This window comes from Engystomops pustulosus, chromosome 1, assembly GCF_040894005.1.
Source record: "Engystomops pustulosus chromosome 1, aEngPut4.maternal, whole genome shotgun sequence".
Lineage (NCBI taxonomy): Eukaryota > Metazoa > Chordata > Amphibia > Anura > Leptodactylidae > Engystomops > Engystomops pustulosus.
In genome coordinates, this window is record NC_092411.1 from 260,811,303 (window position 1) to 260,828,416 (window position 17,114).

At 44.1% G+C, this 17,114-nt stretch overlaps 2 protein-coding genes across 4 annotated transcripts in view; both read left to right on the top strand.

The window, feature by feature from the left end:
* LGI2 (leucine rich repeat LGI family member 2) overlaps positions 1–8,401 on the top strand; it is a 30,009-nt gene extending 21,608 nt beyond the window's left edge. For all 3 annotated transcript variants that reach the window (XM_072125995.1, XM_072125996.1, XM_072125997.1), the window contains 3 exons: positions 2,779–2,948; positions 4,511–4,675; positions 6,839–8,401. In XM_072125995.1, the coding sequence (XP_071982096.1) occupies positions 2,779–2,948; positions 4,511–4,675; positions 6,839–7,656 (1,153 nt within the window). In that variant the 3' untranslated portion in view covers positions 7,657–8,401. The remainder of the gene's footprint in view (positions 1–2,778; positions 2,949–4,510; positions 4,676–6,838) is intronic.
* A 4,698-nt stretch (positions 8,402–13,099) lies between these two features.
* CCDC149 (coiled-coil domain containing 149) overlaps positions 13,100–17,114 on the top strand; it is a 48,252-nt gene continuing 44,237 nt past the window's right edge. The window contains exon 1 of the mRNA XM_072126000.1: positions 13,100–13,254. Coding sequence (XP_071982101.1) covers positions 13,207–13,254 — 48 coding nt within the window. The 5' untranslated portion in view covers positions 13,100–13,206. The remainder of the gene's footprint in view (positions 13,255–17,114) is intronic.

A 17,114-nucleotide genomic window follows, 5' to 3' on the forward strand; every position in this document is an offset into this window, starting at 1 on the left:
GAGATGCTCTTCTGCCTACCTTGGTTGTAACGGGTGGCAATTTGAGTCACTGTTGCCTTTCTATCAGCTCGAACCAGTCTACCCATTCTCCTCTGACCTCTAGCATCAACAAGGCATTTCCGCCCACAGAACTGCCGCTCACTGGATGTTTTTTCTTTTTCGGACCATTCTCTGTAAACCCTAGAGATGGTTGTGTGTGAAAATCCCAGTAGATCAGCAGTTTCTGAAATACTCAGACCAGCCCTTCTGGCACCAACAACCATGCCACGTTCAAAGGCACTCAAATCACCTTTCTTCCCCATACTGATGCTCGGTTTGAACTGCAGGAGATTGTCTTGACCATGTCTACATGCCTAAATGCACTGAGTTGCCGCCATGTGATTGGCTGATTAGAAATTAAGTGTTAACGAGCAGTTGGACAGGGGTACCTAAAAAAGTGGCCGGTGAGTGTATATGGTAGGAGCAATCAGACAACCTAGGGTTAAATTACCCTAGGTAGTGTAAAAACAGTAAAAACAAAAAACTGTTAAAAATTGTAATTAAAAAAAAACCCTAAAAATTAAAATCACCTCCCTTTCCCTAGAACTGATATAAATAAATAAAAAGTAAAAATCATAAATTAAACATGTTAGGTATCCCTGCGTCCCAAAATGCCCGATCTATCAAAAAATAATAACACTTTTTCCCGCCATTTAACCCCGTAACGGAAAATAGCACCCACAGTCGAAAACAACAATTTTTGCCATTTTGAAAAATATAAAAAAATTCAATAAAAAGTGATCAAAAGGCCGTACTGTCCTAAAAAGGGTAGCATTGAAAAAGCCATCAAAAGTTGCAAAAACTGGCACCACCCACAGCTCTGTACACCGAAATATGAAAAAGTTATTAGCGCCAGAAAATGCTTTTGTACAGGAGGTTTTAAGTTTTGTAAATGTATGAAAACATTATAAAACCTATATAAATTTGATTTCCCTGTGATAACACTGACCCAAAGAATAAAGTAGATATGTCATTTGGGGCGCAGAGCGAAAGCCATAAAATCCAAGGCCGCAAGAAAACGGCACAAATGCATTTTTTTTTATCATTAATTTCACTGGAATTTTTTCCTGCCTCCCAGTACACGGCATGGATTATTAAATACAATATGAGTTGCAATTTGTTATGCAGAAAACAAGCCCTCACATAGCTTTCTGCATGGAAAAATAAAAAAAAAGTTCTAGATTTTTGAAGGCGGGGAGTGGAAAACAGAAATGCAAAAACAAATAAATGCCTGGTTGTTAAGAGGTTCAATGGTTTCAATGAAATTTGTTGCAATTTGTGCCTTTCCTTGTTCCTTGAACTGTCTTAATTTGGCAGCTATTTTTGAAAGGTGCAAATCCATCAAGCACATCTGGCCTGCTAAAATAAATGGGGAAAACTATGATAAATGACTATTATAAATGACCCTATGTGTGGATAAGATGGTTTTACATCAGACTTAGGCTATATTCACACTGCCGTTGCCCGCCCGTACCGTACCGTAGCGGGCAACGGCAGTGTACGGGGGGAGGAGGAGGAGGTGAGTGCAGCTCACCCCTGCCCCTCTCCATAGGAATTAATGGCGCACGGCGCCGTACTACGGAGAAAGATAGGACAGGTCCTATCTTTTTCCGGGTACGGAGCGGTACGGAGCCGCACGTGTGCTGCACCGTACCGCTCCCGTAGGGCGCCGTGCGCCCATTGACGTCTATGGAGGACGTATATCGGCCGTATATACGTCGGCCGTATACACGTCCTCCATACGTCAGTGTGAATATAGCCTTAGGCTACATTCACACGAACGTATGGGGGATGTATATACGTCCTCCATACACTTCTATGGCCTCACAGCGCTATACAGGAGCGGTACAGCACTGTGCTGCATAGGTGCAACACCGTACCGTTCCGTAGCCCGTAGAAAGATAGGACATGTCCTATCTTTCTATGGAATATGGCGCCGCGCGCTGTGTATTCCTATGGAGAGGGACAGGGGGTGAGCTACGGTGAACAACGGTATGGCGGGCATACATCGTGTGAATGTAGCCTTTTATAATTCCGGACCTCATTAGTGTGATATGTTGACTGTAGAATAGAAAAATAGGACTTGTTTTTTACTGGATGTTTCTATATGGAATTTCTACTTTATATGTTCCATAATGGAATACTGACACTTGTTCAATGAAGGCCAAAGGGTCACTCTTTTGGTCTTTTTTGGGTAAATGGAGGTTTTTAAAGCACAAATCTCTGTGTGAAACCACCCAAAGCCAAGTTCCGTGCAAGGCTACAGTCATAGTACTTGGCTGATTCTGCAACATGTTTAATGAAAAAAAACTAAAAACTTTTTTGATATTGTGGTAATATTTCTTATTGGATCATTGTATTGGTTTATAAACATGTTTAGTTTGTCTGCAGTAAGGGCACAATATTATTGTACTTTCAGTCCTGTTCTGTCTTGTAACCCCCCCCCCCCATCCCCACAGGCCAGGGCCAGCTTAAGGGAGTGCAAACTGGGCATCTGTCCAGGGCCTTCTGTCTTAAAGGGCCCCCCTGCTTGTGGACATTTGTGGGCAGAGGATGCATTGCTCTTGTCCATAAAACAGTTTTATTTTGGGGCCCCACTTTGTCTAAAACCGGCCCTGGCGCAGGCCCTACACTAGGCATAGAACATCTATTCAGCTTTGCCAAAATGTTACTGTGGAGTTAAGAGTATGGAGCTTCTTCCAGTCTTTGTCATTGTACGTCCACATCTTTGTATTTCAGAGATTTACGAGGCAATAGGTTTGAGTGTGACTGCAAAGCTAAGTGGCTATTTTCATGGCTGAAGATGACAAACTCCACAGTGTCGGATGTGCTTTGTGCCGGGCCGCCTGAGTACCAAGGGAAGAAGCTGAATGAAATAATAAGCTTCGATACAGACTGCATAACAACCGGTAAGTTCTGACCTTAATGAGGTTATTATAATGATTAATGGGAAATGCAAAATCCAGAGATAATTTGCATTTCTGTATTAGGTGGGGATCTCCTGCAGACGCAAAGCCCTTTTATATCTGTAGTTTGCAATCATTTAGCTACAGCATTCAAATACTGTATTAAAGATCTCCAGCTAGAACAGGTCCTTGCATTGTGTGCATAGGGGGCAGTATATATAGTATGTAAATACTGCTTTTCCTAGCCTGCCATAGGTCCTGAGCTGTATAGATATTATAGCCCCCTAATATCTGGAATCACTTCCTACATCTGGTACTAGAATCAGCTTCTTGGAGAATGGAGGATGTGTCCCTTCTGGCTGCTTTCAATCTGCGGTTTCAGGACCCTTGGAGGATCTTCAAAAGCTCCTGAAATGGCTCTTGTATACATGCACGAGCAGTAACAGATGTATGAGGATCTCTGCGATCCATGATCATTTGGTACTCAGGTGGGCCAGCCCAACTCTTTTTATTTAAGCAGGGGTCTGTGGTGATTGAACACAGTGGATGCAAATGAATGAGGCTGGGCAGAGTGAGGAGGATAGTACTATGAGCAGCAGCAATAACACTGCAGCTGTATCTGTTGGGTAAGGCAAAATGATGACAGACATGGACCTCCATTGGTACTACTGTTCCACCGGAAAAAAGCACGGATTTTTGTATCATACATAATTTAGAGTCCTTTCCTCCGCACTGTGGTCAGTCCAAGAAATATGGTCTATGCACAGTTAAGATTTCATGGTCGGTTGTCTCTGGCCTAAGGTCCAACTACTACTGTCTTACATGCTGAGTCAATGGCAATTTATCTTTTAAATTTCAGATACCTTAAAGGGAACCTGTCACCACATTTTTCACAGCTAGTGGCAGGTTCCTATAGAGCAGTAGTAACTCTCTGACACTCTACTTCTAGCTAAAAATTCTTTCCCTCACATCCCCATAAAATGTTATACTCTTGCCCAGTATCTAGGGATCTATAGAGCGAGTCGAGGGGCGCGACCTAATGTCATGTGACCAGGGTGACATCATCACAGGTCCTTTAGCCTCTTAACATTAGCAAGCTGTACCCCGTGCACATATCTGACCACATAAAAAAATCACAGCATGCTTGCATGGACTTCTATTCCTCTCCATGCAAGCTGCTGTGATGCCTTCATGTGATATGATATGCTATGATTTCATAAGATATATGCTCTGTATACAGTTTCATAATATTAGAAGGCTAAAGGACCTGCTAAGATATTGGTCACATGACATTACTGCTGCATGCAAAGAAAGCATATTGCTATACATATTGCTATGACTATGCTCAAATAGATACTTGATAGTTCTTAAAATCACAGCATCATAACTCATTATAAAACTTCAGCTTAGATGAATCCTGGTCAGAGCAGGAAATTTGACCGACACACATCCCTGACTTGGCCCTCAGGCTCACCCTCAAAAGGAGGGAATGGAGGAATTGAAATGTTTGCAATAGCTTATTTTCTTATAAGTTTAATAACTTATTTAATACCATTAATTTACAGATTTTGTTGTTCATCAAATTTTACCGCACGAGTCTGTATCAGTCGATACCTTCGAATATAAGAACGATGTCTTTGTGGCCATAGCACAACCAAGTATGGAAAACTGTATGGTCCTGGAGTGGGATCACATTGAAATGAACTTCAGAAGTTACGACAACATAACAGGTACAGAAATCTAATATATAAAGCTGGATGTATGTGTGTATGTATGTATGTATTTATGTATGTTCGCTAAAGGAACCTGTACTGTTGAGTCCCAAAATTTAGCTCAGTTGTTGCCTGTGACCCATGGAATGTCTTAGACCAGGTTTTGAGCCGAAATTTTTACCCCGCACTTTCCAAAACCCACTTATTAACCACCATACACAGGTGCCATTGTCTGCTGTTGCTGTGGCAGTTGGAAGCTGAGCTGTGATTGGCTGCTGTTCTGCCACAGTTCATTAATATGAGCTATGAGCTTTGATAGGTTACTATAAGCAATAAGTATTATACAGTGCCAGCGACAGACAGTCCCTGAAATGAGAGTGCCAGCAATAGAGAGTCCCTGAAATGAGACTGCCAGCGACAGACAGTCCCTGAAATGAGAATGCCAGCGACAGACAGTCCCTGAAATGGGAATGCCAGCGACAGACAGTCCCTGAAATGGGAATGCCAGCGACAGACAGTCCCTGAAATGGGAATGCCAGCAACAGACAGTCCCTGAAATGGGAATGCCAGCGACAGACAGTCCCTGAAATGGGAATGCCAGCGACAGACAGTCCCTGAAATGAGACTGCCAGCAACAGTCTGAGACAGTCTATAGATACGTATAAAATATGTTTTGTTAACCCATTCTATTTTGTTGTAGCTAAGAGCAGTTATTTACTATCCCTGGCAATGCCGGGAGCTACAGCTAGTAATTCATATATTACAATTTGGTATCAGTCAAAATGTTAACGTTAACTAACTCTCTTACACTACAGAATACTACATAAAGCACATCAAGAAGTGCAGATTGACCCATATATGGCTGTGTATGATGTGTTCCTAATCTATATTTACGTTTTTTCCTAAAATAATAATATAATATGGATGGTTGATGTATTGTGGATGGTTAACCTAAGAAATGTTCATGTCAGATTCATATTAGCAATAATTTAAAGTGTAACTGTAAAGTTACTAGACAAAAATAGTTTTACCACAGCTGGAGAGAGCCTTTGACAACAATTCCAATGATACCTGTCAGGGCCGGCTCCAGGTTTTAGTGGGCCCCTGGGCGACAGAGCCTTAGTGGGCCCCTCCGTGGACTGCCCTCCAGTGGCCACACTGCACCCCCTCCCGCTGCGGACACACTGATCACCCCCCCCCCCTGGGGACACACTGATCCCCCCCTGCGGACACACTGAACCCCCCCCCCTCCCCTGCGGACACACTGAACCCCCCGCTCCCCTGCGGACACACTGAACCCGGACACACTGAACCCCCCCCCGCTGACACAATGACCCCCTCCAGACACATTGATGCCCCCCCTCCCCCTGTGGACACAATGACCCCCCCTGCTGACACACTAACACCCCCCCCCCTCTGTATACACACTGCCCCCCCCCCCCGCCCCCCGCGGACACCCTGACTCCCCTCCGGAAAAGAAAAAATTCACCTTTCCTGGAGCAGCGCCTGCAGCTGTCTTCGGCCTGGGCCTCCGTACGCTGAAGCATGTTATCAGTCACATACTTATGACATCATGGCAGGTCCTGGAGTTTTTTACATGCTGCCAGGATTGAAATTATCCTGCACCCAGGAGCTACTGATCATGAGCATGCATTTGGTAATAATCCTGCCCTCCCAACAACATTGACCCACACTCCTCTCCTCAGTCTATCTACGGATTCCCATGGCTACCAACCAAACAAAGACAGCCAGAGGTACCAGTTATCTGCTATTTGCTAGCTGATAAACGGTTGCAGATAGCTAATGAGAATATATTAGAGAATTTGTGATTTTGGCTTGGTGCATAGCTAGGCAAAAGTTTTTATACTTTACAGTTGTAATTTAAGACTTGACTGACTGCTCATCTTAATGCTATGGATACCAGAGAACATACATCTTCACTACCGGTACTACCGATCTCAATTGGATCATGTAAGCCTCCGGTTTGACATGAAAGTTTAGCCTTCCCCCTAAAAGCGGACACTTCCATCCTTATTATATTGCCAAAAATTGTGAAGAACAGAAATTCATGTTAATGAAATAAGACTTATAATTATGGTAGTTATGTTCTCAACTGTGAAAACGTCTAATGTTGGGTTGTCTCATAAATATTTAGTGTAACCCATTTTTCTTTATTGATAGGCCAGTCCATTGTTGGATGTAAAGCAATACTTATCGAGGATCAAGTGTTCATGGTGGTGGCCCAGCTATTTGGTGGCTCTCACATATACAAGTACGATGAAAGCTGGGCCAAGTTCACCAAGTTCCAAGACATTGAAGTTTCACGTATTTCTAAGCCAAACGACATTGAGCTGTTTCAGATTGAAGGGGAGACCTATTTTGTCATTGCTGACAGCTCAAAGGCAGGTTTGACTACTGTGTATAAGTGGAATGGCAAAGGCTTCTACTCCTACCAATCCCTCCATGAATGGTTCCGGGACACCGATGCAGAATTCATCGAAATTGATGAGAAGCCTCATCTTGTATTGTCCAGCCGATCCCAAGTGCCTCTTATCTTACAATGGAACAAAAGCACAAAAAAATTCACCCCTCTAAGTGACATCCCAAACATGGAGGATGTGCTTGCCGTCAAAAGCTTCAGGATGAAAGATGAACTCTACATTTCATTGACCAGGTTTATCGGAGACTCAAAGATCATGAAATGGGCCAACAAGCAATTTGTTGAGGTCCAGGCTTTACCATCCCGTGGAGCTATGGCGTTGCAACCGTTCATCTTTAAGGATAGATATTACCTAGCATTGGGCAGTGATTATACCTTTTCACAAATATACCAATGGAATCCTGAAAAGAAAGTTTTTGAAAAGTTCAAAGAGATCTACATTCAAGCACCTCGTTCCTTCACCGCAGTGTCAACAGATCGCCGGGATTTTATCTTTGCTTCTAGTTTTAAAGGAAATACTCAGATTTTTGAACATGTCATAGTTGACCTGAGCTTGTAAGAACCCAGATATGATGGACGGGAAATCTCCTGAGGAAATACAGAGATCTACAATGTATCAGGAGACTGTGCATCTGAGCATCTAATTAATTGATTACGTTCATATGCAATATTTTGAGTAATTTGCATGATCTTACTCATTTATCAATTTTAATAATTACCGACAGTTTTTTGTAACAGATACCGAACACCTGGAAGATCTATAACAAAACACTATACTTTTTCGAAGACGTTAATTGTTTGTATATTGTATGACCCCCTAAGCCTTGTAGAGTAGATGGTGAATGGTGATGCCTTATCAGCTGGAGAACGTAGGTTGCCTGTCTATGCTGAAAAAGTACTGAAATATAGAGACTGGTCTACCCTACTATCCTTAGAGAAGTTTTCGCCTTGTAAAGTTATTTCTACACTTGTTTATATCCTGTAACCGCCATATTTTGTAAATATATATATTATCCTGCACTTATGACGTAGAGATCAGGCTACATGAACACAACCATAGATGAGGGCTTTGAGGTAGCTGCAAAAATGGTAACTAACTTACAGCCTTACTGCACTGTCACCGACCTGGATATCCACCTGAAAATTATACAGCAAGGTCCATTCTTGCCCGATTTGCGGCACAGCTGGGCCTGTCATACGCCGTTCTGACACTGTATGGAATAGAAAGTACATTGGCTGATATAGACCAGTGCAAGTCGAACGTCACAGTCGTATTCTGCACCAGGTAAATCGTGCTGGTGCAGTCTAAGGCTATATTCGCACTGCCGTTGCCCGCCCGTACCGTAGCGGGCAACGGCAGTGTACGGGGAGAGGAGGAGGAGGTGAGCGCAGCTCACCCCCGCCCCTCTCCATAGCAACCTATGGCGCACGGCGCTGTATTACGGGAAAAGATAGGACAGGTCCTATCTTTTTCCCGGGTACGGAACGGTACGGTGCCGCACGTGTGCGGCACCGTACCGCTCCCGTAGGGTGCCGTGCGCCCATTGCTGCCTATGGGGGACGTATATCGGCCGTATATACGTCCCCCATACGTTAGTGTGAATGTAGCCTAAGACTGTGGAGTTGGACTTTAGACTAGCAATTAGTTTGTCAGCTGGTTGAATTTTTCTGGTGCACCAACTAAATTTTCTGCCGCCCGGACTAGGCCAAGCCCCCTTTTCCCAAGGCCACACCCCTTTTCAGACAAGTCGAAAAATTTTGGCTAAGCTGGGTTAATGCAGCTCTGCTTCAAATTTATTGTGAATCTCCCCAAATTATACCCATACCCTTTGCATATCATGAATAACAGCAGTATTATTTGAGCACCAAATGGTTGTATTACTTGGGTGAAGTTATTACTTCAGCACGCATCATTTGTTATTCTTTACACACATTGGGCCACATTTATCAAAATGAGTGCAGTGTGTACTATGTGCAGTTTGCCTGTGGGGTGTGTAGTGTGCAACCGGTTATTGGCGCCCCCTGCACTGTTTGGGAAGTGTGAACCAACTTTTTTTTTTTGGTGCGCCTGTAACATAGAGTGTGTGACACAATTCTGTCAAGTCGCTGTATTAAAGTAAATCTGGATCAGGATCATGGATTATAAACCAAATACACTTACATGCTGGTGTGTGCCCCCTTTATCAGGATCTGCTCCTCTTTTAACTTAGTATGCCTTTGATCTTTAATAAAATAGGCTTAAAAACTATGCAAATGAGCCTGAGGGACTCCAGACTGTATTAACGTCTATGGAGCGTGGAGCCCCTCAGGCTCATTTTGAAGCCTTTTTTTCATCAACACAAAGGCACAAAAAGCTTAAAGAAGAGCGGATCCTGACAAAGGGGCACACACCAGCATGTAAGTGTACTTGGTTTATAATCCATAATCCTGATGGTAGATGTCCTTTAAATGTGGTGCACAGTCCGTCTCTGCACCAGGACGCCCCTTTATGCAGACACATATGTATAACTTTGTGACACGTTGGGCTTTGTGGAAAAACACTATAATAGAGCAAATACTTCATAAATACATGTGCCAGACAGAAAACTTGGGCAAACGCTTTAACAAATGTGGGCCATTATGTTGTCACTCTGTAGGTGAGCACTAGGAGAATGTTTTTTAGTTGTACAGTAAATCATAACATGTATAGGTATTCAATGTAGTGTATATGTCATAGATATCAGCATTTTAAGGTGTACAGTACATGGGGTGTATTGTATGGTGGTTTTGTGTACATAGGGTATTGGCATTGTTTAGGTTTAGTGGCATTTAGAAAATCATTATTAACGGAAATCTACCACCAGGATGAAGGACTGTAAACCTGGTGTGTGCCCCCTCAGGCAGGATCCACTTATCTTTTAGCCTCTTATGCTCTTGTTTATTCAAAAAATAGACTTTAACAATTATGCAAATGAGCCTGAAGCTATGAACAGCTATGGTGCCCGGAGTCTCTCAGGCTCATATGCATGATTTTTAAAGCTTTTTTCATAAGAAGCTAAAAGAAGAGCAGATCCTGCCAGAGGGGGCACACACCAGTCAGTGTGCTTGGTTTACAATCCTTCATCCTGGTGGTAGATTTCATTAAAAGGGATTTCCTTTGAAAAACCCCTGGGAGACTACTTAATCTGCTGTTACAATGGCTCACGAAAGCGCAAAGGGTCACCGGGCCGGCCTTGGTTTATAAGTGACTTACTCCGGTAATTTAGTCTAACATTACAATTGACGTTCCATAGTGGAAAGAGGCCACTGATTGGCCAATGTGAATCCCCTGCCCCTGGTACTTTCGGATAATCTGGAGAAGGGAAAGTATACTTTCTGCCACCAAGGATTTCCAGGTGTCTGGGAAACCCACTTTAATAGTTACTTTTTAAAAAACTAAGCGCTATAATATGCAAAATAAAAGTGCAGAAGTCTTCGTCTGACACGGTACCGATCAAAAACATAAAGATGTGATATAGAAGTAAGGCACTTTTCTCAGACATGGTCTAGCTCTGAACTGAAGACACTATGCAAAACCATCCTCCCATTACCAGAATGACTATTGGAGATCGCAGTGTCACGTGGCAATGGCTACAATTTTCAAGGATGTAAACATGCACTAATGTAAAGTAACCGTAGTTTCTAATAAAAACAAGTTAAATAAGAATAAAATCCCTTTAAGGATGTATATACTGTATATCTTTTGGTACATTAATATGGTTTCAGTGGTATGAATTGATACAAATAAAGTCATTTTAATCCATTATATCGTTTTGGGTTGCAAATTCATTGCCATACTCATAAGAGCAGGACCAGCTCTAGGCAAAACTAAAGGCCCCAAAATAAAACTATTTAATAAACTGTCACATTCGGTAACAGATCTCCCTTTAGCCCTGCACAATACAGGCGGTCCCCTACTTAAAAACACCCGACTTACAGATGACCCCTAGTTACAAACGGATCTCTGGTAATTGGTAATTGGTAATTGTAGCTAACTGTACTTTAGCTACAATTGACAGCTATAACAGTTATTAAAGGTGTCTGCAGTTAAGCTTTATTGTTAATCCTGGTTCTTATGACAATTCAACATTATTAAAATCCAATTGTCACAGCCAAAAATTGGCTCGGGTTACAATTATAAAATATACAGTTCTGACTTACATACAAATTTAACTTAAGAACAAACCTACAGAACCTGTCTTGTACGTGACCCGGGGACTGCCTGTAATAGTAGTCACACGTCTGTTGTTGGGACAGAACTCTTTACATAATAGCGATCTATGGAGTAAGGAGTTCTACAGAACTCTCAGAATCACAACAACATTGCCCTAATATGGTGAGGGACTCTGCAACATGCAACCCTTAACACCAAGTATGACCTACAAGTCTAATAACATGATGTGGAATGAAGCCAAACCAGTATATGTATTCCAGAAGGAATAGGAACATGATTGGTGTTAGGGGGGCTGTCTTTCAAGGAGGCATTGTTTTCAATTTCCCACCTTGGTAAACATATTTGCATATTTCCCAGAATCTGGAATTAAATAATCCTGGAACCTAGCCTAGCTTCTTAAAAACTTTATTTCAGTAATATGCAAATTAACTGCAGAGGCTACTGGGGCGTGTCCTAGCCTGGCCTGCAAATGAACCTGAGGGGCTCCAGGCTCGACTGAGACCTGTGGAGCCTGGAGCCCATCAGGCTCATTTGCATAATAATTGAAAAGCTTTTTAAAAAAAAACAAAAAACAAGGGAATAAGAAGCTAGAAGAGCAGATCCTGCAAGAGAGGGCACACACCAGTATGTCAGTGTGCTTGGTTTACAATCCTTAATCCTGGTGGTAGATTTCCTTTAAGGTAGCATTGTTTTTCATTTCTCACCTAGGAAAACATATTCGCATATTTCCCGGATTAGGGCAGGAGACAGGCAGAAGGAATTTACCATCAGATCTACTTTTGATAGTAGATTCCTCATGGTAGGTTTCCTTTAAGGAGAATTTGATAGAAAGTAGATAAATAGATATTGGAAGATAGATATGAGATACGTCACACTTACTCAAAGATCCAGGCACCGTGGTAATCTTCTTTCATTTGTTATGCATGGCCTTCTTCCTTCTAAAATCAACTTTTAAAATGATACTGATCACCCTGAAGGGCTCTCCATGCTGCACCTTCACAGCCTGTTACAAGACAAGAGAATTTCTGTTTCCCATAGTTTGCTAAAACTTCTTTTGCTGGTGTTAGATTACATCAGGCAGAGGATGAAACGTACTGAGGGAGCAGAGGGGGAGGGGAAGGCAGTGTAACAGCTTTTGAAGCTACAACACAAAAGGGCTCTGGTATCATTAGCATAATTTTAAAAGTTTATTTTGGAAGAAAGGAGACCATAGATAACCACAGTCATGGTGCATGGATATGTAAGAAAGTGTCAATTGTTTATGATGATGGCTCCAAGGGAACTACACCTCACTTTACTCCAACTAAACATGTGTAGTAAAGTGAAGTGTAACTTACTTCCCCAACCCATATAAGCAGATAAATGGCACCTTTTCTACCTGAATTGTGGTAACGGGCAGTGATAAGCCAAATATCTTTGTGATCCAAACCTCCAACTTACGGTTTAGTGGTACCAGACTGCTGGACCCTTAAATTCCCTTTACATTGGCAAAAGTTCTCTTATTCTGTGTCCAGTAAAATTAGGTGCCAGGTGTGTCAAAGGTGTAATGAGACTATAGAAGTTGTCACCCAATAGTGAATTTGTCCAAAAGTTTTTATTTCGTCTTGGAGGAGATTTCGGACGAGACCCTCTAGGAGTCCTGCACGGCTTATTACTTTTAGAGGAATAAGGCAGATTCCAGGCTTGCAATGCAGATATAGCAGGCGCAGGCTGATAACAAGTGGTGTAACAGGTTTGTCACATATGGCTGGCGCACAGCCCTCCCTCCCAGGGCTTGTTAAAGCTGACGTAGAACAAACAGTGCAAGTGCAGGATCAGGCTTAGGAAGCTGCGGCTTATGGATAGCTGCCTTACTGCACATGGGCCCGACAGCACTGCACAATCCGAGGGCTTGATGTGCCCAAACACTGCCCAATCATGACCAGTAACCATACAGAGAGTGACTGGCAAGGGCTAGTCAGTGAGGTAAGTCCCATTACAATGTTTGGTAATACTGAACAGTACTTGACCACATGTGGTTGTCTAGTTAGCAATTATCTGTAATATATCCGATGTAGCAGAGCTGAAGCCAGTGGGCTGCTGGCATTGTGCATGGCGACTTGTAACAATTAGTGCAAATTGGTGACCTGTACACTGACACTCCGGTGACTCTTATTAGTGACTGTATATCAGTATTATGCATTGTACAGCACTGTTACAGTATTACTTTATATATACAATTATTTGGTCACCTTATATTGGTATTTATTATTTATAGCACACTTACACAAATCTAATTTTCAAGCAATGTACAGGATGTTATTTTTATATGTTAGTATTTCTTATACATATTTACTGTGTCTTATTATTAGACACTATAGAGTGATGATGGGAGTTGTAGGCCCCTTCAGGAAAGTTGAAAACACAGAACCAGACATTTACTTCAAGGTGGCAGAGATCCCAATGGTAACTCAGTGATGTGGCGCTGTCACTCAACGGGTCATGCCAGGGGAATAAAATCCCATTACTGGGATAGGAATGACAAGCCAGGGGAAATGAATATAGTTCTAGATCAGTCAAGTATAACTTGTACAAGTGCATTTCCAACACAAAAAAACCACTGCTTCTTGACAAAAACCTGAGGGCACATCCTTCGATCTACTCCAAGGGGGTCACCAACACAAGGTATATTGCACTGGGCACTATTCATACCTCATGATTACAGGAAGATGGAAGGTGGGACGATAGTTGTACCACTTCGTGACCCCTCCAGAGTATAATGCTCTCCTCCTGCGGATCCGATAATGTTTGCCGCCCCTCTCTTTGTCCAATAAATTGTATATTGCCCCATTGACCTCCCACACCATCCTTATTCCTGTCAAGTCCAAGATTCCAACAGAAGTAGCACAGGGTAAATGGTGGAGCGGGGAGCTGACGGCTTCACCATTGTATTTAACCCTATCTGCTCCTGAGAATCTACATAGAGGTAAACTTGGGACATACCACCCATCACCCGAGACAGAACCAAAATCTGGAACTGTCACACTTAGTCCTCATGCTTACAAATGTAATGGGCAAACGTGATCACGGCCCCCATGGAGGTCTATGGCACCCAATGACAGCGCGGACGCCGTACAAGATATGGGACATGTTCTATATTTTGCCCGTTTATGGAGGAGTAAGGAGCGCTCCTCCCTCCTCCACCTGGAAGCGTGTTCGGCTGGGTAAGGCCCCTTCCACACTTGCATTGCAGATCACGTCAGAGTTTGATCAGGGTTTGGTCAGAGAAAAACTGACATTTTTCATCAGAGTGCAGTCAGTTTTCAGACAGAGTTTGTTCAGTTTGCAATTTAGTGAGTTTTATTTCACAAGTGTATAAGCGTGGCAATCCAAAACTTTTATACAACGTTTCGGTCTACATACGGACCTTCGTCAGGCACTATATACAAGAAACAGAGTGTATACAAATCAATAATGGTGAAGTAATATATACATAATATACATAAATGTACAAAAATTAGAAAACACATATAAGGCGATAAGTTTGGTCAAAGATGATGCGTTGTTGCCACTTGGTACGTTATTAAGGTGAACCTTGAATAAATGTGGTTTCCTGGAGTTTTTTAGCCAAGGTCAGCGGGCTTGGAATCACGTCTCCTGGATGTATGAGACAATCATCATAGGACTATGTGTATAGACTTAGGGGTGTGTGGACCATAGTTGTCTATGTAGGAACGATAAAAAAGTAGTATGCTCGTGACAGTATACTGGAGGATACAACGGGTATAGCGGTACATAGAATAATACACTGTGTGAGACACTGAAGGGGTTAACTGTGGATGGGCGGTATGTTTCCCCAAGGTTTTGCTTCTATGCAAGGCCTTAGTGCTGAAGTGGGTTTGTCCAGCACCTTGGACACAGGTGATGGGAACAGCCCAATTAGCTTGCATAAAATCACTTAGCAGAGCTGGAAATGTGTTCTCTCTGTGGAAGGAGGCTGAGAGGACACAGCTCTGACCTGTGTGTCTGGAGCAGCACGTGAATTTTGTTTAGCGTGAGTTAGTGGACGCATTGTATAGTTAGCACCCTGACGGGTAGGATATTATTTTGTTTTTGATGCCTGAATGTATAGGCTGTTTTATTTTCCTGCTGAAATAAACACAGGCTAGACCTGTTTTGGACTATACCCTGGTGTCCCTGTCTTGAACTGCATCCCAGCACCCCGCTACCACGGTCTCTACTGGGCCAAATCCCCACATATGGTGGAGGATGCGGGCAGTTCAAAAGACATACACCCGACAGGCTCGCTACATCCTGCAACATTGCATGGCCTGGGTGTAAGCAGCAGGCAAAGTGCAGGATAAAGCCAAGATGGAGGACTTTATTAAATACCTGCAAGAGGAGGCCAGAGCTAATCGGCAGCAGCAGCAGGCCATGCTCCAGCAGCAGGAGGAGAGGTCCCGCCAGCAGCAGGAGGAGGCCAGAGCTATTCGGCAGCAGCAGCAGGAAGAGTCCCTGGCTAATCGGCAGCTGCAGCAAGCCATGCTCCAGCAGCAAGAGGAGAGGTCCCGCCAGCAGCAAGCCATGCTCCAGCAACAGCAGGAAGAGTCCCGAGCCATGTTCCAGCTGATGATGGAGAAGTTTTCTGGCATGACGGCAGCACCGCAGGCGACGACTGCTGAGGGGTCCCGTACTGGTCTACAGGGGTACCCGGTGGTCCAGCATTCCGCACGGGCTGCGGTACAGAAGGCTTTGCAAAAAATGGCGACGACCGACGACGTGGAGGCATATCTCACGGTGTTCGAACGAATAGCTGAGCGAGAGGAGTTACCGGCTGAGCAGTGGGCAGATGTCCTGGCACCGTTCCTGACCGGCGAGTCGCAGAAGGCTTACTACGACCTGAGTGAGACGGAGGCCCGTAAGTACCCCCAGCTAAAGGCGGAGATTCTGGCTCGTCTTGGGGTCACCATTCAAGTCCGCTCCAGCCGGGTCCACCAGTGGGCTTACTCAGAAAAGTTACCCCCACGCTCCCAAATGCATGACCTGATCCATCTGGTCCGGAAGTGGCTGCAACCAGAGGACTGCACCCCCGCACAGATGGTAGAGAGAGTGGTCCTCGACAAGTTCACCCGTTCTCTGCCCTCTCGGCTCCAGCGGTGGGTTGGACAGGCCGGCCCCACAAAAGCTGAGGATCTTGTGTCCCTTGTAGAGAGGTATCGGGCTACGGAGGACCTTCTACTTACCTCTCCCTCACGTAGCAGTGCCAGTGACAGGGTCACCAAACCAGCCGGTAAGACTGCTACTGCGGAAAAGGGGAGATATGCCAGGTTGGGAGGGGGTTCATTGGGGGGCGTGGATACCCAGAAACCCAGTGAGGCTCGTGACAGAGGTCATGGCCGTGTCCAGTGCTGGCGGTGTCATGAAATGGGCCATATTGCTGCCAACTGTCCACTGTCAGTGGAGCCAATGGACTGCAGCCAGGCCCGGCGAGTGTCGCTGTTTGCCCGACCGGTTCTGTCGGCAGAGTCAGTCACGGATGCAGAACCCCAAGTATGCATGGTCACAATCGGTGGTCACACAGTGGAAGCCTTGCTAGACTCCGGGAGTCTGGTCACCCTGGTGCGGGGAACTTTGGTTGACCCAGGACTGTACAGCGGGCGGAAAGTGGGCGTGTTATGTATCCATGGGGACACTCGCGAATATCCCACTGCCGTCGTCAACCTACATACCCCTTGTGGTTCTGTTACCCATGAAGTGGGGGTGGTGGGGACCCTTTTTCATGAGGCTATTATCGGCAGAGACTTACCAGTGTTTTGGGACCTCTGGAGCCGAAGACCCACCACAGG